Here is a 24,140-nt window from a genome sequence, read left to right on the forward strand (position 1 = left end):
ATTTTGCAGCCTAGTGACTGACAAGTTTCCTTCAATCCAGAGGAAAAAGTCAAAGTAGAGATTTGATCTTTGATGCATTACAGAAAAATAAACAACCCTGATTCAGAAAAAGTTGTGCCATCTTGTAAAACTAAATTTTTTTTGACATATATTCAATTGAAATTTGTACAAATTGCATTTTATGCTGAAACTAAAAGACTTTTAGTTTTGTAAATATGTATATACTCTGAATTTGATGCATTCTGTGTTTCTTTACGTTTTACACACAGTGTTTCCAGTGTATATTTATTTTTTCAATTTTGTAGCAGTGACCACAGTGCTCTCTCGCCACGGGGACAAGCAAATGGAGATATTATTATAAAAACCGTAACTGCGCGAGCACTCTGTCAGCATTACTCCAGTTTCTGAGTGAGGTTGTTAGAGCAAATGACTAGCTAACTGGAAGTTACTGGAAGAGAACAAAGCAAACTGCGGCCCGTCAACCTCCACCTGTTTTCCTGGTGCATGTATTTACTAAGCGTTACGGTAAAAACGTGTTACACCCACCTTCAAAGTAAAAGCAAACACATGTAGCTTTCAAAATAAGAGCATATGGATGTGTTTACAGAGTCCACCTATACAGTCTATGAGTCCACCACATAATTTACAAGAAGACCCAAGAACCCTTATTCTCCTTTACAATAATTCATTAAAATATGCAATGATTAAGATGGAATAGTGGCATTAGAATCTGTGAAAAAAGGGCAGAGTCCCAACATCATAGTCTCAGAAAATTCTGTGGGAAACACTGGTTCTAAAGCTTGTTTTGCAGTCGAGTGTCATTTTTTATACTTTCTAAATTGCTGACACAGTGGCCCAGCTTTTTCTTTTTTAAATACTTTATGTGATGAATTCTTCTCAGACCTCTTACTGCTAGGATAGGGAAACAATAGTTAACTGTGGATGCGTTGGGCTCAGTGTGATGAAAGAACACATTTTTTGATTTAGCACCACTACAAGTGTAGTTATTGTTCTGGAGCAGTGAGGACATGGTTTTGTCACTGTCAACACCAGAAAAAAACGAGACTATATTTGAAATAAATGGAGATTATTATCCTGTGAGAGGGATAATAGCCACTTCCTCTACATTGTGCTTTCCCATTTTAAATAGGCAACACATATGATGAAAACAAAAACACAAGGCAGCAATTTCCTGTTTGGGAAAATCTTTCAGGCTGATTTCACCACTGTGTAAAGTGGTGAGTAAGTAAAGCTGGCCAATTTGAACTAATTTAATTAGGGATTTATATGTCTATCAAAAAGGCAGAAAGAAGATTTAAAAGGAAACGAAGGAATAAAATGTTAATAGTTAAAAAACAATGGAAGAAAATGAGAGTTAGTAATTGCAAAAGAATGTTAACAATTAAGTGCCGCACATTTTTGTTTGCATACAGCATACTCAGACCTTTTTAGTTTTGTTGCCCATTTCCAAGACAGAGCATATGTGTGCACTCTATTAAAAGTGATGGCTGCTCATACTGAGGTAATTACAGAGCAACATGTTGTTAACTTTTTTACCTGCAGTGTATTTGTTTGTATTTATCTGTGCATTTAAATGTCAAGAGTGTAAATGGACTTGCGTGCCTTACCTACCTCATATGCAGACATGTTTACTCCTTTGTATGCAGTATGTATGGTGCTGCACGCTTTCCTCAATGAGGCACACTAATAGCGCCATGTGCTGTTTCACATGTGTTTTCTCAGTGGGGCTGATTAAGTGAATTATGCCTCATAGCTGACGGTCAGGATGACAGCCACTCTCTTTCTGGCAGATTTTACCCTGAGTCAGCAGAATGACAGAAAGCAGTGTGTGTTTACGGCCTCTGTTGCTGTTAAGTGCTGTAACAGCAACATGTTGTGTAACCTGTTGGATTTTGTTGGACAGGGAAAGACATAGACCCTGCTTTATCTGACCATTGTTTGAGTAAATCACATAGAAATACAGTCTCTCATTAAATCAGGTTGAAACACTAGGCACGTATTGTTAATAAAAATCGTAAACCATGAATGAACTGGTGCCTGTAAATAAGAAAAAGAACAGTGTGTTGCTGCTTGTATTGAAGAACAGAAGGTTCAGTTTAGGAGTTCCTCAGGTCGCTGTTAGTCTTTATGTTCACAGCACTGCTATTCTGGAGCTTTGTGATTAAGCTTTTATAAACCAGAGTAATTGTGAGTTTGGAACATTCTAGTCTTTAGTCTAGTCTTCTTTGCCTTCAGGAATGAAAAAATGACAGTAAATGTGATCACTGTCGCCACTATATAAACTCCCCACTACGGCATAAGGTCTTGGAGGCAGAGAGCATACAAAGAGCATAACTTTCCCAAAGTGCCAGATCATATCATGGTTACAATTTTGAAGAAATGTCAGGACAGTGTCTCCTCCGATCGTCTGCCATGTACTGTAGCAGCTTGTGAAGCTCTCCTGTCTTAAGTGTTGCTGCCAAAATTCAAAATTTATTTGGTTGGAGACATTAACGGCTGTGACCTTTCAGAGCATTGGCCTTGGAATTCCTTGCTGCTGATGTTGTAAGGAAAGAGAAGCTCACTCCACAATGAATGCGTGAGTGATTCCCAGCAAATTACTTTAAGGCTGAATGTCAGTAGAGGTAAAACTGGGTTTGCCATTGGACAGTTGCCCAGTTTGTTCCATCCCATTAGACTTTCTGTGCGTGTTTAAGCTCACACGTGATCTGCAGATGCATGCTTTTACAGCCAGCATAATGGGTGAATGTTGTAAGAGTATCGAGGTGAAGTAATTTGTTTTTGATCGTTTGTTTCAAGTTAACTTGTGTGAAACAGGATGAGATGCAGGTCGACATTTTGATTTGTTTGTTTCGGTCATTTTCTCTCCTTTGTTGTTCTTCCTTGTCAGACGGTCGAGCATTCTTTCACTGTGAGTTCACTCTCTTGGCCATGTTTATGCCACTTATGTGTTCCTTGTGATCACAGAGAAAGCATTAAAACTATTTCCTGTGTGGCAGCCAAAAGTCTGAGTTAAAATTTCTCTGATATGTGTAATCATGTAAGAGGAGTAAGCATCCTATGTCCTCAAACATGTTTTATTTATAATATTCCGTGGTAAATGGAGAAAAAAAACATTTTCCCGCTAATTTATCCAAAAGGAATTTGTCCATTGCCTAAAAAAGTTTCCATTAGTTTGACTCTTTACACCTGTAGAGAAAATTTATTTTGGGAAATTAAGCTGTAAAGATTTCCCTTTCCTGATTAACCACAATTCATGAGCTACTCATAAGCAAGGCACTTAACCCCTAACAGCTCTAATGGATTGTGGAACAGAAAAGCTCCAAGGCGTGAATGTTTTTTAACTGTTAGACTTTGATACTGGCACAGAAAAGGAGTATGCATACTCTGGTTTTTAAAGTGTGATTAAAGAAAGAGAATATACTTAAAGTCTGGTAAAGTAAAAGCAGAGATTTGTATGAAAACATATTTTACAAGGTACAAAATAATAGCTGAACATGTAAAAAAAAAAGACTTAAAACTATATATGAATGAATTTTAAACTGTTTTTCTCCATTTCTGTGTTTAGGATTTCTTGAGTGTGTCTAAACTCATGGCTTGATGACACACTGGAGCTTCCTTATCATAACTCCTCCCCCCCATACTTTATAAGTATCTTTACCAACGGTGGCTAACGCTGATACATTTACTTATAACGTTTGCTAAAGCTTGTGTCAACAGTCAGAGAAATGGAAGATTACAATGTCTGAAGTGATATCCTAATTCTTTAGCATTTTATGAACCTAAAAATAAACCATTATCATCTACGGGTGGTCGCGAGAACAGAGAGAGCAGGTCTTTGCACTGCAGAACACCTAAACAGAAACACATGATTTATTTGCCGTAGTTTGAAGAAAGAACATTTTGAGAGAGACAGAGAGCCAGTGTGACAGCAGCAGAAAGTCAGCGGAGAAGTTGAATATCAGATACCAGGTTTCATCTTCGGTGGACACGCCCCCAACCTTTTAGTACAGAGAATACTGCAATTTTTCCCCTATATTTTAGAACCAAATTTTTTTTACATGTTGCAAATTTTTTCAGATTCAAATTTGGCTGGGTGTTTACTAACTAACACATTTTTCTGTGGTGTGGAAAACTAAGAACAGCAGTATTAGCGTTATCTTGATATGTCAAAGGCAGAGATTGTTACACAAGTAGAGTTTGAAGTGTTAGGTTTTTGTCATGTCACACTGTTCAGAGGTCATGAGTGTTATGAGAGCTATGGCTTTCACAGTGCTGGTGCAAGCAAGGTGGCTTTTGCCAGAATGGGCTAAAGAATACTTAAAACAGCCATGGGAACTTCTCCCATAAGGAAAGAGATGTCAGCTTTTCCATCTCTGAAAAGTTTGGCTCGCGATCATGTTCCGTTCAGTGAAGCCAGACACATTTCCATGTTAGTTTTAAAAAGCGTCTCTGATCATCGCAAATGTTCCTTCACTCCACCTTGAGGATTTACGAGGATGCCAAAATCTGGGTCATTGGGAAAAAGGCATCTTTCTCCTTTTGTGTTTTTTATTATAGAAATTGGAAAATAGTTGTTGAGTGAAGTGCTGAGTTGAAAGTGGCTGCGAAGAAAACAAAAATGCTTCTGATTATTCTTTGTATATGGGGTAAAGTTTTGTCAAACTCAACAGCGTTATTGTTTTACTTAAAAAGAAATTACTTGAGACGGAAGGAGAATAGAAAGTTATTGATGATATAAATGTTTAAAGAGTGTCAGCACTAAATTCAGGGCCTGGCCTCAAGACAAAGTTAAAGACTGTTGTAAAACAGTTCAAACTGTATCCTTTTTCAAAAGTCAGGGATCTGTTGTAATTGCCCTCTCTTCAACAAGGGAAACCTTGTTTTCCAATCTGCTTGCATGTGCAAAACTGCAGTGTGTGTGTGTGTGTGTGTGTGTGTGTGTGTGTGTGTACCTATGTGTGTGTGCTCTTTGCAGCCCCTCATCAGGCTCATTCCACAGCACAGCTGCAGTGGCTGAAGTCACACAGTTTGACTCGAGAAGGGGCTTAGCAGCTCATTAACGTATAGAACAAAGTAAGCTGAGAAACAGCAGCGACTACCGACCCTGGTGCTCTACTTTCATGGCACAGTGAAAGATGGCCTCACTTTGGCCAAATCCTAAGCACACATTGACATAATAATATTGCAATAACTGAATGAAAAAGTATTTCTGCTGCATTGAAAAGAAAAAGCTAATGACGCAAGGAATGGCCAAGAAGATTAGTCAATGAATCACTTATCACCTTTGTCTGCTCTGTCTTTTAGTATTTCAAGTCCTAATTATGGTTCAAGATGTGTAGTTAATAGCAGGTTTGATGTATGAGTAACAGAAGAAATGTTAAGCCTTTTGATCTCATGTTTTCCCAGTATTATTATATCACATTTTAAGACAATAATCCCAATCTTCATTGTAGTTCCTTTCATGTTTTTCCTTTATCATCTATCAGTCTATACGTGCCTTCCTCACGTGTCACCCTCTTCCTTTCTCTGTTAGTTAAATATATCTCCTTTCCTGAAGTTTTTTTTCTTCTCCTCACTGTAGTTTATATTGTGACATTTTAATCTGGACATCCGTACACATCTGCCAAAAGCAATATTTGGCTAAAGACAAGAATTTAGGAAACAGAAAAAGGTTTCAGTTATTCATCTGATGCAGACTTCAGCCTGTGGCCCTATTAATCACAGAGCCTCTTTCTGTTGTGTCTTTGCAGAGATTGGACCCGTAACAATCACAACAGACCCCAAGAAGTTCCAGTACGAGCTGAGAGAGCTGTACGTTCAGGTGGGTTCAGAGATCACATTCATCAAACTGAGGAAACGGCAGCAGTAGCCTGGATGCTAAAGCAGTAGCATAAGGTCATCTGGCCTTGATAAAAGCCACAGACTGTGGTCATACCAAACGTCTGGGTAGGTTTGCTGATTAAGACCAAGCCTCGTCGGTCAGTCTATGTTGGTCGATAAAAGAAGCTTCAAACATTGATTTATTTTTTGTTACTTTTACAAGAGACTGGGACAATTACTGTTCCCAGTTTGAGTTTCATCCTTCATATAATGCAGCTAAGGGTTCTAACACTCATGGCTTTGTTCACATGTTGACCTTACTGTTGCAAACGAAAAAACATCTTAATCCCATATTTATTTGCCTTTCTGCACCATTACAAACAATTGTAAACAAAAGCATACAATGGCTAGACAGTTAAACATAGTTCTGCCAAGTTGAAATTTCTGTGTAATCACTTGGAGAGAGAAAGGAAATGGTGCAAAAACCCTGTTGTGCACGTCTTGAGCAAAGAAGAAAAAGCTGGTACTCTGTCTAATTATGACAGAGAGACACAGAAGGAGATAAGGAGATTCAGAGGTCTGTCCTTTGAAGAAAAAGATTTTAGCAAATGTCTGTGCATCCTTGGCATGTGCTACAGTTAATCTGGTGTGCAAGCATGTTGTGTGTAGAATTGAAGAGATCCAGTTTCCTCTCACTTGCTGCTTCATTCGTGAGTCTGTTTTTCCTCCCCTCACCTCTTCACCTGTGCAACCCCTGAAGAGGTTCTGAATGGAAAAGATACCTTTTGGAATTGACATTTTTCTTGCAATTAAAATTCTCCTGACATAAACACCACAATGCTTAAGAGTGAAGATGTCAGGCAGCTTAATGTTTTTAAGCCACAAGAAGGAAAGTGCACTGAGGGGTTATCAGGCTTACGGTTGGCAGCAGTAGAGGAGTGGGGGAGTGGATTTTTGTCCAGAGGGGAGATGTTGGGGTTCAGTAGAGACAGAGGATTCCTGTCTCTTCACCTTCCGCCCCCCTTGGCCTAAAATCATGGGTCACTCCATTCCAGATGTTACTCTTCGGGGTGATGCGTCCTAGTCAGCTATTGAACCCCACAGACAGACAGAAATGTTTCTATTGGAATGCTGCAAAGGACATTTGTCTTTGACACCACCAACAAGAGGGAGTGAATAGTGGATGATGTGAAAGTCTGATTGAACACAAACCGTCTCACATTGTCTTTGACTGTCTTGGTAGCTGCTGTCTGTACGGCATATCCTTAAAAGCTACATCGTTTATAGATGTGGCATTTCTTCCACCAGCAATTTTCATCTTTTGCAAGACATAACAATGAGACTATTTATGTATTGCTGATTGGAAAGTCTGATATTAAGGCATTCACTCAAATGCAGTTTTAATTAAAATTGTAACAGACAACAAACCATTACAGAGTTTTGGGAGTTTGCAAGAGAATGTATGTGTTGGTTTGTGCTCAGCCACATGCCTTCTGGCTGTAATGTTGAACGTCTCCATGTGATCACAGCTAGGAGCCGACACTGCATTGATAATTATTACATACACTTAGTGGCCACTTTATTGGGTACTCTGTACAATCCCATGCAGTCCAATACAACTGTACTGCCATAAAATCTACTTGTACGATGCCTAAAATGTTTAGATTATGTTGACATTGTTATTGTACTGGTATAGAATAGCCATGAATTACATTGGACCGCATACCATAACTAACTCTAATAACTAAATTAACAGAACTGTATTGGTTGCTCACAAATTCACACAGAGATGTGTATATTCTCACCATTTGCTGATGATACCCTTCTGTTTCTCAGGGAGGCGGGGACTGTCCTGAGATGAGCATTGGTGCCATTAAAATTGCCTTGGAGATCTCCTTGCCGGGTTCGTTTATTTACGTCTTCACAGATGCCCGTTCCAAAGATTACAAGCTGACCCATGAAGTTCTGCAGCTCATTCAGCAGAAACAGTCACAGGTTTGGATGTAACAAGAATATACAGTATATTATATAGTGGTTAAGAGATCGAATTTATATATATATGTGTGTGTGTGTGTGTGTGTGTGTGTGTGTGTGTGTTTTTGTAGGTTGTGTTTGTGCTGACGGGGGACTGTGATGACAGGAGTCACATCGGCTACAAGGCTTATGAGGAGATCGCCTCCACCAGCTCTGGGCAGGTCTTCCATCTAGACAAGAAACAGGTCAATGAGGTAAGAGCATTACTGAACGGAAATTTGGAGCTGCATTTTTGTACAACTTTCTGGTAAAAGACGTGCTTTGGTCGCAGTATTCAGATCATCTTTGCTTGGCCTGGTTTCTGCCCCTAAGCTGTGTAAATTAAATACCAGTAGAAGGTTTTACAGCCCCTCTCGTTTTGCTGTGCCCACATTCAAGTCTGGACTCCAGATCAAATGTGCAGGAAACATTTAATTGATTGATGCGTACCGTAGCTCTTTTTAAGCTTTCCAAGAAGTGTAAATCAGCAGTCTTGGACCGGGCAGTGAGTCAAAGCCTGAAGTTTGAATAGTATGGCTGTTTTATTACTGTAAGATAAGTCCTTTCTCGGGGAGGAAAGGATTCTCGATTTTGATCAGTTTTCTATAAAACTGCGTGAGTCTTCTCGCTCTTTGTCTGTTTTCTAAGTAATACTCCCATTACTAATCATTATCTATTTTTTTACTGTCTCTGTCTCTCTGTTACATTTGTTCATCAGCAGCATCATTTCAACTAAAACACTGGCAGGATATTCAACATGTCTTTTACAATTTATGCCAAATTGTAAAAGCAAGAAATATCATTTTATGACTAGTTTTGAGAAACACCATGGTTTGTATTGTTTGCAGAACTTATTCTGAATGTGTTATGGCTTTAATGTGCAATGGATAATCATCCATGGGAATGGATGAACATTCATGACAAATCCAAAAGCTGTGCATTTTCATTGTATTTCTGCACATTTAAGTGAAACAATTATTTTTCCCTGTGCACCCAGCTTTACGTCAGCCTTTAAATGTACTACTCTCACGTCACAAATGCTTGTTTTACATATGTAGGGTTAAATAGTGTCTGGGTCTGGGTCTTACACAGTAGCTGTTGTGTTCTCCATAGGGACAGGGGGGAAACACGGGGCAGGACACGGGGGATTGTTAGAAACTTCCTGATGTAGGCTTTGCACATGTTGAGGGGATGACCTTATGTGGAGCTGAGAGGGTAAATGTGTGTGTGTGCGTGTGTGTGTGTGTGTGTGTGTGTGTGTGTGTGTGTTAGTAGGTAGATTATTCATATTTAAGAAAAGAGTAAACTAATTTTCTTTTATAATTTTAGGCCTGGTTCTCATCTATACTTCTATAGAGACAGAGAAAATGTCCATGCTATAAATTACGTATAATCTTCACATTTCCTTCCCATCTCTCCAGGTTCTGAAATGGGTTGAGGAGGCAGTGCAGTCATCCAAGGTCCACCTACTCTCCACTGATCACTACAATGGGGCCAGCAACACTTGGCAGATGCCCTTTGACCCCAGCCTGAAGGAAGTCACTGTGGCCCTCAGTGGCCCAGCACCTAACATTGAGATTAAAAACCCCCAGGGTATGATAAGTGTTACCATACATAAACAGTGTCAGTGGGATTTATCAATCAGGGTTTTTTTTTTACAGATGGGTGACAGAACAGAGAAAAACATGAGTGAACAACGTAGCAATTGCAGATGCTTCTAAACAGGGTACCAGGGCTCATTGAATGGTTTGATGAGCATGAAAATGATTTTAATCATATGTTTTGGTCGCAACAATCACCAGATTTCGACCCATCTGAACATCTATAAGAGATTTGTAATACAGTGCTCGAAACCACATCATAAAACACCAGATGAGGGAATAAATATCTGTTGGAAAAATGATCTGCCATTGCTCCAGTAAAATAAATCAGACTTAAAGAGTCTTTGACGAGCAGCATGGAACCTGTTGTAGCTGGTCGTGGTTGGCCCACATCTTACAAATGCTGAATTTCCACTCCATGGTACAGCTTGGCACAGCTCAACTCGACTCACTTTCGGTACCAGGTACTTTTCTGGATTTCATTTTCCACTGCAGATAATACTCCCTCATTGTAGGCAGGATTCTCAGCTGATTATCATAGGTTTGCCACATGAAACTGCTATCACAGCATCTGGAGCACAACACAAACACACAAACACAGTGTGTTCTCTGGCATGATTCCTTTAATTTGCAACCAAACAAAGGAACATCTGCACCTCGTCAGTTGACCACAGCACAATTTTGTGGGCTGCCATTTTTTTAAAATATAGGTTGAGTGAGTTAAATAATTGTGGTCTTGGCTGTTTAGAAATGGCAGGTCCATGTCACTCTAGTGACAGTTGTCTCTGGCTCGCTCAGAACCTCAACTGAGGTGGTACAATAAAAGTACCTGGTACTAGGTACTATCCACCACTTTACTAATAGGTAACCAAAAAAAATAGGTTCCAAGCAAATTGGGTCAAGTTCAACTTTGTGTACCGTATTATGCAGTAAAAATGCAGCATAAGCCACTTTAGGTTTTCTTGTTTATTTGGGGTTTTTTTGCGCATGACTGACTTGAAAGAAATAGTGTTCGTTTTAGTTTGTCCAGTCTTTGTAGGCCATTTTTCACAGACAGGACAGACCACAACATAGCAATAATTACAGTAAATCCCTATTACAATGCAGTAAAAAAAATCCCTGTGAATATAATTAAACCAAAAAAAATAGTTAACATTAGTGGTTATCCCTTGGTCTGTTATGATATTTGGTTAGATATTGATACAAACATTGATAATGGAGAATCAAGGTATATTTAGTGTAGCTTTAGTGGATTGTAAACTCTGTGTTTCAACCTTTTTTTTTCAAGGTTCCACAATCATGCAGGAAAAGTTGGAAGAGGTAGAGCATTCAGTTGATTCCAACATCATCTGGGGTCCACTAATTTAGCACATGTTGTTTTATTTACCTACAGTGTGCTGCTTAATGCTAAAACCATATCCTGCCTCTTTATATGTTGGCAACGAACATTCAGTATTTTAAATGTAACTTGAATCCATGAATCAAGAAATTAATTTGTATCAGTCGAAGCTGCAGAAAAGGTGAATAATTGTCTCAGTGTTCATGTTTGGCCTCCAGGGAAGCTGGTGGGGAAGAGTGACGGCCTGACTGAGCTCCTGCACATTCCCAACTCTGCCAAAGTTGTCAACATCAAGGACCCACAGCCTGGGATGTGGACTATCAAGGTAAACAATTCATTCTTTAAGGGAATGGGTGTAAAATTACAGGCTTCTCCTAACAATTCCCAGAGCAGAGCTGTCTTTCAAAAAGACTTACTGCAAATAGTTCAGTAGGATAACCTTGAAATGAGGTCACAGCTCACACCCCAGGAGGGAGCTGTGCCCTTGAGGAAGGTTCTTAAGATGAATTACTGCAGTAATATATCAGCATGTTGAGATACAGTGATATGTAATCAATTTAACATGCATGACGTCTGGTGAAAGCATCTCCAAGCAAACAAAAACATGATCAGAAAGACACATTTGAGCACTGAGATGATTCTTAAGACAGTCCTGGTAGATGAAGATAAATTATCTTCAAGGCCGCTGCTGTCAACACACGCTGCCACATTTCTGTTTGGGGCACCCTCGCTGTTGTTTTCCCCTTCGCAGAGTTCAAGCTGTTGGCACCCTGCTGTCGAGGTAATGCAAAAGAGGTCACACATTTCACTGCCTGCACTGTCACTGCCAGATGTTGGGAAATGACAAGCATTTTTACCTGAGTGATTTGTTGACGGGTGGCCCCTGTATTCTCTGTAGACTCCTTCTGGGACACTTTCCCTCATCCCTGCATAGCTGTGTTATGTGTTAGTGCACCATTTGATTTACAGGCGAAGAGATTAGATGAAAAACTGTGTCATCTCTGTGTTTCCTCTCAAAGAAAAGTACAGTTGGAGATGAGGATGCCTTAAGGACTGCATTTTCCATGATTTGTTTTGGCATTCCAGACTCTTTATTTTTGTACAACATGAAGCTTTGCTGATATGACTACAGTGTATGCCCCAGATAGTCAGCTATTCGATCTAAGGAGCCTGATTTGACTGCCAACTTATTGTCGCAGTGGTTGAAAAAGAGGTTATGAAACAATCAATAAGTTCTACAACATAAACGGCAGAAAAGGTCGTGTGTCAGTACCAAAAATTACAGCACGTATAGGTACACATCGCGGCACGCGTTTCACGGCACATATGAACGTATTGAGGTATTCTAAAAATAGCCCCCACGTATGGTACGTGGTTGTAAAAAGGCTGCAGTTTCTGTGGATTAATGTTTTAAAACCACTGGCCTAGGTTTAGGGCAAAAAACTTCTGGTAAGGCATTACAAGTTTATAAGTTTAAACAGTAAATAAAACGTAAATGCCGAAAATGAAGTAGTTAGAAGGGTCACGTGACTACTGTAAGGTACGTTCAAAACGTGATTCACGTAACTTACGTAAACAACGTAACCTAAGTTTAAAAATTGTTAACTTTTGTGTTCACACGGGATGCGAACCCCGCTCTCCTGGGTGAAAACCCACCATATAAACTTTGCTTGGCTGTCAATCACTACTACGTCAGCAAGATGAAGGCGGACACAGATGGTGAAATCAGAGACATAGCTTGTTTTTCGCTGCCTGTACACGCAACCTATATTGACGTTTTTGACAGGAGAACAGGCTGGAAACAATCAACCATACCATTCTTTATGGGGGTGTTGATGTCAGTTTTTTATATAGAATTGCTTGGTCTTTCACAATAAATAAAGATATATATTCTATTTCGGTTTAAATACTAGCCTATTAATAATACTGGATAAAATATTATATATAGCTTGTGCTTTTATGCTTGGATTAAGGCTAAACAACAATGGCAAAAGTCTACTGTTTCAAGCGCTAAATACTTTTTGAACGTTCTCTATTAAAATCAGCAGGGGGAGGCATGCAGAATACAGCTGACAGCCACAAACAACAAACTGCAGCTCGCTTTGTCTCTCTGCTTGACACCATCGTCACTTTTTTGGCCCTTTCCCTTCTTCACATGGATTGCAGCAATGAGAAGAATACAATTAGACGGAAAAGTTTAATTTACAACCAGAAAAAACATGCCGCCTGTCTATTTCTCCGCTCCATGTCAGTACTATGGACAGCGCTGCACCTACACACACACAGACACACACAGACACACACACACACACACACACACACACACACACCACACACGCATACAAACACACACACGCACACACACAAAACAAACAGGCTGTCCATTTTGAAAAAAAAAAAATACAACAACTAAGCAATAGGCACATGTATCTTAGCTAGCGATTATGTTCTTTTGGTATTTTTATATAGATACATTAAGCCTAAACTGCTTCCTTTCTTTTTCTAGCCATATATTTGAATACTTCTGTAATCACCTTTCAGAAAGCAGTAATAACATTATGACTCATTATGAGATATCAAAGTTAAAATCTGTTGTGGAGCATACATTGAATCAGTAATGCATTTTTGTTTTTGGACTAAATTTGATTTACTGTATAGGATGAAACAAGCCCTTTCCAGCTGTGTCTGCACTTAACCCACAGGTTAATCTCATGCTGTGGTCTGTCACTAAACACTGGCGTAAGGAGCCCCTTTTCTGTTCACACAGAAACACTGGCAGGAGCTCAACATTTCTTACCGTTGCATTGCTGGCTGTCTTTTTCTTCTTCGAGAAAACACTCCCCAGTATACTGTATTACCTCTGGCAGAGCTTCAGCTTTTGAGTGATTGTTTTCTCTATTAGTTAAATGAAACTTTGGGGTTAAAAGGTACTCAAAGGTAAAAGGTTATGAATCATTGTGTTCTGTTTAATATCAGACTAAACACCATGTCAGAAGTTGTTGATTGAGGTTCTTTTGCTTTCAGACTTCAGCAAATTAATATGGTGAGTTGTTTCATGGACAAGTGATGAGGGAAACTAAACAGGCATAAAAAAGAGAGACATTGCATCCTCCTGTCGTATTTACGGAAGAGGATTGGGGCCAGGTAGGAGTGAAAAATTATGAAAGGAGGATTTTTTTTCATCATGCAGTTTGAGAAAAAAGTTGAAATATACGATTTTGAGAAAAAAGTCGAAATGACGAGAATAAAGTCAACTTTTGTGTTTTTTGGAAAGTTATTCACAGATTAGTTTCTGTGTCAATAAGTCATCAGAGGAACATTGTTATAGAGAAACAGCACATCTATCCAAACAGTTTGGTAGACTGCAAGCTACAAGCTGATTTTCATCAATGTTATAAAATGAGCAATAACAACAATATTTAAGGATGTACTAGTACTAAGATTCCCCGTACACATAAATGATGTTAATGTTTTAAGCCACTCTGCTTTTATGTAATTTATGTGATTTTTTTAGACATATATTAGACTAATGAGGAAAATCAGATTGTAGCTTGCAGTTACCAAACTCAAAAAGTCGACTTTATTCTCAACATTGCATTCATTTTTCCCCTCCTCTCATTATTTTTTCTCCTACCTGGCCCTAATCCTCTTCCCTACGTATTTCTGTCCTGTGTTTGCCTCTCAGTTTGCTACCTGTCTGATCTGTCTTCATGAATCTCCTCGTGCATCTTTCTCTCAACATGTTTACTCCTCTAATTAGCTCCCTCAGAGAAGCACAGGGGGATCTTCTGTTCTCTCTCTTTTTAGTCCCAATACATCTTGTTTTTCCCATTTCTCTGCTTTTCCCACATCAGTTTCCCCACTTTACTTAAAATATATCTCTCTGTCATCTACAGCCATGTTTCCCAGGACATCGAAAGAAATGTGGATAAATACTTTAGGGGGGATTTCACTGTTCTGTCATGCTGGGTTTCAGTAAGGCTAATGGTCCGTGACACTGCAGTGGAAGAGCTGGGCCATAGATTGTGTGTGAAAAGGAATTTGATCCATTTTAATCTGCCTTTAATTGGATGTGGTGGAGTGTAGAAGGTGGGCTCACCCTAATATCACCCTCTGATTCTTCAGTTTTGCCCAGTTTGACATCCAACCTTAAATTCACTCTGTGCTAAATTTTCTACAACTATTACTGAGACTTGTTGTCAAATACTGTATTGGCAGTTAGTGCAGAAGAAATCATGTAATTTTCTGTGTTGCACAAAGAGTAAATGATACCACTTGTAAACAGTCAGACAGTTATCCTGTTGTCAGTTTTGAATGTGAAAACAGTCACCTCTGTTAGCTTTTAAAAAAGATCTTTGTTAGTGAACAGTTTTTGTATTTGTGCTTTCTGGGACAATAGTGTGTGTTAACACATGTTTAACTATATGAGTCATCCAGGTGAGACGCTGCAGTGACCTCAGCATTGATGAGTTCATTTTTGCTTAATGCGGAATTTTATAACCCATGATAATAGTTTAGATAGCCTGTAATTTTAACAGCAAGCAAACAGTTCAAAGGAAGGTGATTTGGCTTTGTGTCTGCTTTTTTTGCTTCTCTCTCTTCTGACATCATCTGTCTGATCTGCTAAACACACAAAAAAACATCATATCATTTAAATAATGGAAATAGAAAGAAGCAGGATGGCAATTTTAAATGACTTGCAGAGCTTTCTCCTGCCAAGTCTATAATAACACAAAGAAAAAACAATGTTTTTTAACTTCAGCATCTTTAAGTGAACCCCATCTTGTTCACTTGCCACTTCACATGCTGCCAATGTTTTACAGATTAGAGCAAAAAAACACTCAACTTTGATTGTTCATTGCTATGATATACTTTTCACATATGATGTGCTTTTCAGTGACCTTTTCCCAGCCACACAAGAGCTGATTGAGCTGAGTGAGGGTGTATCTGAGCCCTGTTCTGGTCAATCTGTCCGGGTGGGTGTAAAATTAGCAAATGAGTAGCTTTAATGACAGGAACTCTTCTTGTGTTGGGTAAGAGCATGACCTTTAAGGGACCTCTCCCCTAATTATGGCCTCGTTTACAACCAACTAATGACCTGGCATAATTCCATGGTGACCATTAGGCCAGGTTTGATGACCATGACTTGTATTGTTTTTCATGATGGCAGGCATTAGCATTTAAATCCGGGATCCCCCTTTGTCCCGGTACCACCACATTGTTTGAGCAACTTAACCTCTAGCTTTGTTACGTGTCTGCCAAAATGTGCTGCTCTATCTTGCGCTGTGCTTTTCTCTTCACGGAATTCAAACTTATGTCAGGTTGAGCTCAGTAATTGTAAAATACAGTAAATCCACACATTCTCTTTCATTTAAGGCAATTGCAAATGACAGTGTAGGTTTGCATGCCTCACTCTGCATTATGAGTCAATGTCTGTGACACCTTCAAGGTGTTTCTCCTAAGATGAGGAGTTTCCAACTCTAACCAACCTGTATATCATTGTAATTACTCTGTCTCTATTTGTGCAAGGCTTCAAAAGACCACACGAGGCACGCTTTGATTATAGTGGTCGTGTTTGTTTAATTAAAGTATGAATGTCAGACTGAATGGGTCATCTCTGGATCGTGGATGTTTTATAAGCTCTGGTGTTAGGCATTCGAAAGTCAGCCATGACGTACTTAGAGTGGGCTTGTCTTTACATGCAGGGATGGCTGGCATACAAAAGGCTGTTACCCAACAGCTCCACTGCTGTGTCTGTCATTTAGGCCACTCAGTGCTGCCTTTGATGCAGATACTCTTCTTTCTTTTTTGTCTTGAGATATACAGTAGAGAACGTATCACCTTCAAGTGTCAGCCTGGGTTTTTACCAAATCAGTTTGCAGCAAATGTCTACTACTACTTATTAAACTATCAAAATAATAAAGATGTGACTGTAAAGAGTGCTTGTTTTATATACTGTAGATGCTGACCCTTCACTGTATCATGAAGATATACAGAAAGATGTTTTTACCATGCAGTCCTGGACATATATCTGTAACCTACATTCCCCCTTTCTTTGATACAGACCTCTAGTGAAGGAAGACACTCCGTCCGTATCTCAGGTCTCAGCACCATTGACTTCCGAGCCGGGTTTTCCAGAAAGCCCACCCTGGACTTCAAAAAGACCTCCAGCAGACCAGTTCAAGGTCAGTGAGGTCATCCTTGACAAATAGTTAAAAAAAAAAGGACTCCACAGCTGTGGTTTGCTTTTTTTCACCTGTTGTATCCACTTACATCTTTTAGCTTCGGGACATTAAACTACACAGTGAATGTTATACCTTCTCTCCAGGCATTTCCACTCACATCCTTCTGAACACCACTGGGCTTTCACCTCCTGCTCGGGCAGACAGGCTTGAGCTCCTGTCAATCAACGGCAAAGTGATCAAAACTTTGCCGATCCGGTACTACCCTGATCGCGAGCCATTCGGCCTCTGGAACATCACAGAGTTCATTCCACCCAACGAGGCCTTCTTCCTGCGGGTGACAGGATATGATCGGGATGGTTTCCCGTTCCAGAGAGTCTCCAGCGTTTCCTTCTCCAGCATTATACCTGGTCAGTGGTGCAGGTTTTCGCCCAAATTAAGATAAAGATGTGAAGAATTTCTTTGTTTGCTGATTTCCTTAAGCTCTCTTTTAGATGCCCCTAAGGTGCTGATGCCAGCCACAAGTCATGGTTACTACCTCCAGAGAGGGGCTGTCCACTGCCAGGTGGAGAGCCTGATCCCCTTCACTTTGCGCTTCAGCAGGGATGGGAGGCGACTTGGAGTGGACCAGCTCTTCAGGTGAGCAGGGCTTGGGATGGCTATATGTGTCAGTTCAGATTAAGGTCGTTAGAAGTATTTAATTATCACATGTTTAAAAAGACCTGTTCATCGAAAGTCCCAAAGTCCCTAAAAAAAAACCCAGATCTACAATCAGATTTTCAACCCAAGGCTGCACAGATGAAACAATGGGGAAGAAAACTGTTTATTGGTATGTTTTCAGTTACATTGTCTGTATCACCACTGTGTGCAGGTTATTAAAAATGTTCATATTTTGTGAGACTTTTTCCTGTGGTCTTGAGACATACATTTTGGTATTGAGACGACCTTAGTTCAGGGTCTGTCTTTAAAATTCAATCTGTGCTGTAAAGTGCATACCACTGCCAAAACTGAATAACTGTCAATGTATGCTAGATCCATATGATGTCCTTTCAATATAAGGTCATTTTTGTCCATGTCTCATTTCCCACCTGTTCAAAGTAAGCAGATTAACACATTTTAAGGCCTTATCTGAACTGTGAAATGGGATACATCTGTTAAAGTCATTGTCACCTTTTATGCGTTTCAGAATATTATTTCAGCAAAATATAGTTGGTCAGAAATGTATTTGTTCAGCAGCTTTATGGGTTGTTCTCCTCTACCTGACCAGATTTTGAAATGAGCTCCACAGATGCACTGTGTTGTTGGATAGGGACGATCATGAAGAGTCAGCTTCCTCTCCTCTCAGCAGAGAGTTTGTTGATGATATGATAATCTGTTTAGTCATTGCTTGATAAAGAAGTCATGCCTTTGACCAATGACTAATAGATGCACATTTCGTAAAAAGCTATTGATACCCTCTGAGAGAGATAGCTCTCCAGCAGGCAAAAAGACAAACAGAACTGATCCAAACTGTGCTTCCTTCCAGCTCTGTTGGAGGTTAAAAAACTTGCATATTGTGTTTCCATCTCTGCACTCCTTTGTGACTTATTCCAACAGGATTTCCACCAGATCAAGGGATATAGTAGTTAGTAGCAGGTCGGATGGATTCAGCATTATTCTCAACAAATAGTGAAGATAAAGATATTGAATGTTCTCCCTTTTGATTCTAGTGAGTCCGACAATGCATCATGGGAAATAGGCCAGGTTACCCTGAAGGATGAAGGTTTCTACGAGTGTATTGCTATCAGCAGCGCTGGGACGGGAAGAGCTCGCACCTTCTTGGATGTTTCCGGTAAGCATGCATACCAAGAATCATTCAGGATGATAACAGGCAATTTTTCAGCTTATTTGGTTATACACTTTGTTGGAGGAAAGTATAAAATAATGTACGCATTTAATCCATTTGTGTGTGTTTAAAAAGTTGAAAGCAGTCATGATGATTCTTGGCCTAAGTTGAGCAAAATGTGTATGTATGTATGTATGTATGTGTGTGCGTGTGTGCGTGCGTGTGTGCGTGTGTGTGTGTGTGTGTGTGTGGAATATGCAGAACAAAAACTGAAGCTGTGTGTGTGTATGTGTGTTTAATCACAAAATGAAGTACCTATAGTCAAGTTCCAGTCAAACTGGAAGAGGTAAAGGTAACTAATCAAGATAAAAACCACGGCCACGGCACTAACAAGTCGTCCTCGAAAGCTCTGGCAAATCAGAATGGATAGGTGATGGTTTTGAAAAAGACACATGCAGGGATACGTGCAGGCCTTATCAGAAATAATGGTGGAGTTCTGCAATGGGAATGGCCAATAGGGGGACACAAAAATTATTGTTTCCGAGGCGTATGAGTTATCCCCTTTTTGGAAAGATGGGCACAAGTAGCCGACCAATGAGAATTTGTGTAGGAGGAGTTTTGCATGGTATAAAAAGTGTAACTCAACTGTAAGTTCAGTCAATCCAGGTCCGGACGATTGACTTGGGTTTATGTCTTCTGCACAAGAATAAACTCTACTGCATCAAACTCTGATACACTTCTTATGCTTGCATTTTGTAAGTTTTTGTAAAGTGTTTTGGGAAAGAAGTGGTGCTTTATGTTTGTGAGGCAATTGGTCCAGTGCCATCATCTGGCCCAGGCTTGGTCCACTGAACTTTTGCCACGAAAACCTCTAATGCAATAATTCCATTAAAATCATAATTACAAGCAGGCACACAAAATGCTGAGGTCCTCAGGTGTCCGCACAAAACATCTTTGTTGAGTACTACAGTGACATTAGTAACAAATGATGAACTAGAATCAACTGAAGCAAAATTAATTTGCAGAATATGAAATAAATTATATATTAAGACATTATTACAACATGTCAGAAAGACTCGCTACTTTACATAGACAGCAGTGTTGACTTTTGTCAATGGACTGTAAAACTGTAATTTATGTTAATTAACAGTGTATGGAGAGCTTCCCTCCATCAGTACATGTAATGAGCCAGGACTGTCGGACAGGAATGCTTAGGGGCTGGCAAACATTAGACTGTCAACACATGTAATTGGTGTGTGATGGATGTTTGCAGGGCGGAGAGCAATTTAAAGTCCAACTGAAATTTAATTGCAGTTTTGTCTGCTACAGTACAGCATACATACTGCATCTGTCCTGTGTTCTCCTCAGAAACAAAAAAAAATTATATATTTTTTGTTTCACCATCTAACCCACCTTATGTTTGTATTTATTTAAGGGAATGCTGTTTTTAGGTGTCTGTCTACATAGTTGGCTTCTTACTCGTCACTCTGTCTGCCCGTGACATATTTGTTTACTTTGTTTCTTCTTCTTTACAGTGTAATATTGGCACTCTGGCTGCTGTCAATCAAACACAGATATGCATATTGACCATTTCATTCTTTTTGATAATAAATGTTAACAACATTTTTGAAAAAATCCAATCCAATCCAATTTTATTTATATACCGCTTTAAAACAACCGCAGAGGGCCAAAGTGCTGTACACAGCGATAAATAAAACAACACAATAAAATAAAAATGAAATACATAACAAATTACATAAAATTCAATAAGATACACATAAAAGCAGCATCTACGGTGTCGAACGCCAAGGAGAAAAGCATGTTGATGTTATTTTTCACAACAGAAAGGTATAGATAATCCCTTGGATTTTTTGGACTTTAATGTGCTGTATCATGTTTAGAAACACTTACTGTACTAAGACACAAAATACCTTCAGTGAAATGGTGCAGCAACATGAAGTTTATGTCATGCTTAATAGGATTACAAACACGCTCACTCACACCAACTCATACACTTACTTATGGACATATGTTCGGTATCCAGGCGCCAGTTGATGTGGGTTGAATTTCACAGGGTTCAAGGTCTCTCTGGTTTCACGCAGAGAACCTGCATGATGGCAGAATTAATGTAGCTTTAAGGAAAATTTGACCCTAAAGTGATGTTGTAATCCATGCCTCATGGCGATCATGTCATGGAGTTTATGGTATGGTTTGTGTGCCTCATTTGTAGAGCAATGGACTGAAAATGCAATGTAATAAGAGAATACATACAAAGCTGTGAATAAATTCAAGGCTATGCACCAGGAACACAGTTTAGTGATAGTTTAGGTGGATATACTGAGGTTTGGGTGTATGGTCTCAGTACAACAGCAGAGCTTAAACAGAAATACTCACTGGTCACCACTGTAATAAATGCATAATAATTTACAGTCTACAGAGTTTGTAATATATGTAATAAATTACTTAAATGTTGATTTTGTGATCATCATGATGTCAAAGATTTGAGTGCAGACAAACCCAGTGGGATTATACAATGATTTATACCTCTTGCTTCACCACTGGGCAAAGCAAAAATTAATTTCTGCCTTTTCCAAAAATTCTCTGTAGTGCGTTTATTTTTCAATCTGAGCCCTTTCCATTATGAAACCCCAGAGCTGACACCACGTGAGTCCCAATTCAGTCAGTAAAGGTCTCCTTTTCCAAATCTGCAATCCAAAAAACTTACTGCTTCGTGAAATTCACTAGAGCTCCATCAACATGATGAATGCCAAGCAGAGAGGAAGAAGGAGGAGTGCAGAGAAAAAGAGAGTGCGAGGTAGTTGAAAGACGCTTTGTGAAACAGTAGAAGGAGAGAGGCAGCCAGGCAGGGATCTGTGTAATGTTTGAGTGTAACTCATTACTGTAACTCACCCACCATGTTCTCAGTCCAAAGGTGGAGAGGAGACTTAGTCTGTCCATCTTTTACCTCTTATGACGTCTCTAAAATTAGGTGAAATTAATCCTGCTCAGCCACAACTATAGCCTTTGTCCCTGGGCCAGTTATATTCTGAACAGGATGACAGGCCTCGGCATTTAACACTTAAACACAAAGAAACACACACACACACATAATACTCATTCAGCTGCCAAATTTATGTCATCCTAATCCCAAGGAGCTGTGCTGAAATCCCCAGCATCCTCCTTGTGTCAGAGCCAAAGCCTCTGCTACCTCTCTTCGCCCTCGTCTTCTCAGTCTCTCCACTTTTCCCTGCTTAGCTTTGGCTCACCCATGGAAAAAAAATATATTAAAGGCACACTGAGACATGGAGTTGAGAGAAGAGACAGAGATACAGAAAGAAAAGGATGAATGAACATCAGTCCAAATATTACATTAAATTATTACATTAGATTTTACTTGCACACAGCGAAGATCAGCTTCATGCACAGTTAAAAAAAACACACCCAAATGTACACTGTAGGCAACAGCAGTGCATCATATGAGGGTTAGAAATATAGGGTTTAATAACAATGTCAAACAACAGAGTTCATAAAAAATAAAATAAGTAAATAAATAACATAATAGATAAATAAATTAATAAAAATGTATAAATATCATACCAGCACCAATAGTAATTCCACCTATTTGACAGAATACTCATCAAATTCAAATCCCACCTCTCATTCACCCCCTAACTACCCCATCACACCCAGGACTGCTGTCGTTTCTCCTGCAAGACAGGAAATTAAAGGTTGCCAGATTTCTCAAACTCTTTACCTTTTTCTTGAATGATAAATTTCATTCTCACAAGATGAATTATATCCACCAGTTCAGAGAGCCAAAGTTTCAAAATTTGGACTTCTTGAAAATGTCACCCAAGATTTTGCAGCATGGCTGAAACCGGAGCAAGGAAACATACACGGCTCAGTGCATTTTTTGCAAAAGTTTTAAAAACTTAGCAGATTGGGAATCAAGACATTGGAATCCCACATGCAGCGTGACAAACACAAAATCACAAAAAAATCCACCAATAAACACTATACTCGTCTCCACTATGAGACAAAAAAGTCCAGTTTTATTTTTCAATAAAGATTTAGCAGAATTGTCATTTATCCTAAGTAATTGATGGTCTTGCTGATTGACATTAAAACATCTTAAATCTAGCTGCCTAAAGTGGTAGAAACCCCATAAATTGACCTTTCAAACGGTTGTGAACAGTTATGCCCTCAGGTTGGGCACAACTGTTCAAATTCACGTAGAAATCAAAGTTTGGCATGAAGATAGATATATTAGAGTAAAAAAAAAACTGTTTAGACTAAAAATCTGTTCTGGTCTGCTACTTTCCCCCCATGACTGGAAAATATTACTTCTCTACAAGTGTCAGCAAGAAAGTAACCACTTGTTCTGAATTCCTGTTTAGCTTTCTTTATGATGTAAAGTTCCTGGCAGCTGCCAACAACATTATGCCCTCATCCTGCAGAGCCGCCTCCAGCCATCACGACCGAGGGTAATGTGACCGCGTCTCCTGGCTCCCGTGCTGTCCTCACCTGCCACGTCGTCAGCACGGTCAGCTTCAACCTCACCTGGCTGAGAGGAGGTCATGATGCCCGTTTGGACCCACATGTGCACATCTTGAGCAACCTCTCGCTGCAGGTGTCTGCTGTGAGCCCAGATCATTCGGGCTGGTATGAGTGCATCGCTATAAACGAAGGAGGGGTGATGGCAGAGCGAACCTACCTCACTGTGCAAGGTGAGGAGTGTGTTTATATCTGCATGTGTTTTATATGATTCTGTGGTCAGAGAAGTGTGAGTAGTGACATTGAAAACATGTTATGTTGAAATACATGAAGGCGTGCTGTGGCTTCCAAAAGTTGGGGCTACCAGGCGAAAGTTGAATTTTGTTGCTGGTGTTTGCTTATAAGACTTTTCTTGTGCGTGATTTACACCGTGGGGGAACAGGACTCTTGGCAAACACAACCCCCTTCACAAATACATGATCTTCTCCAAAGTGCCCCCGGCCTTCTTCCCTCCCCAGCTCCCTATAATTCACCCTAATGCTTTATGGGATGTGTGAAAATTATTTATGCCTGACTCTCGGCAGCGCTAAAGTAGAGTTTTCCATCTCCAGACAGCTCTCATAGTCCTGTTTCTAACACTTAACTTGACACTGAATCAGGAACACTTTGTTGTATAGAGTATCGCTGGCTATCTGGCCAGCACCACAGAGCATCGGCCCGCGCCAGGCCAGGAAATGCCGATGTAATACAGCCACTAAAACCTGTCATTAGCAGATGATTTCAGCCATATCCCATTGACGTGAATCCAGGAGGTATAGAGGGTTGAAAGAACAGCAAAGAAG

At 39.7% G+C, this 24,140-nt stretch overlaps 1 protein-coding gene across 1 annotated transcript in view; it reads left to right on the forward strand.

The window, feature by feature from the left end:
* hmcn1 (hemicentin 1) overlaps positions 1–24,140 on the forward strand; it is a 100,053-nt gene that overhangs the window by 13,388 nt on the left and 62,525 nt on the right. The window contains exons 2-11 of the mRNA XM_059340370.1: positions 5,775–5,845; positions 7,681–7,839; positions 7,950–8,072; positions 9,279–9,450; positions 11,016–11,122; positions 16,862–16,982; positions 17,126–17,389; positions 17,474–17,618; positions 18,689–18,810; positions 23,262–23,531. Of these exons, the coding sequence (XP_059196353.1) occupies positions 5,775–5,845; positions 7,681–7,839; positions 7,950–8,072; positions 9,279–9,450; positions 11,016–11,122; positions 16,862–16,982; positions 17,126–17,389; positions 17,474–17,618; positions 18,689–18,810; positions 23,262–23,531 (1,554 nt within the window). The remainder of the gene's footprint in view (positions 1–5,774; positions 5,846–7,680; positions 7,840–7,949; positions 8,073–9,278; positions 9,451–11,015; positions 11,123–16,861; positions 16,983–17,125; positions 17,390–17,473; positions 17,619–18,688; positions 18,811–23,261; positions 23,532–24,140) is intronic.

The sequence above is a fragment of the Centropristis striata genome, chromosome 9, assembly GCF_030273125.1.
Source record: "Centropristis striata isolate RG_2023a ecotype Rhode Island chromosome 9, C.striata_1.0, whole genome shotgun sequence".
NCBI lineage: Eukaryota > Metazoa > Chordata > Actinopteri > Perciformes > Serranidae > Centropristis > Centropristis striata.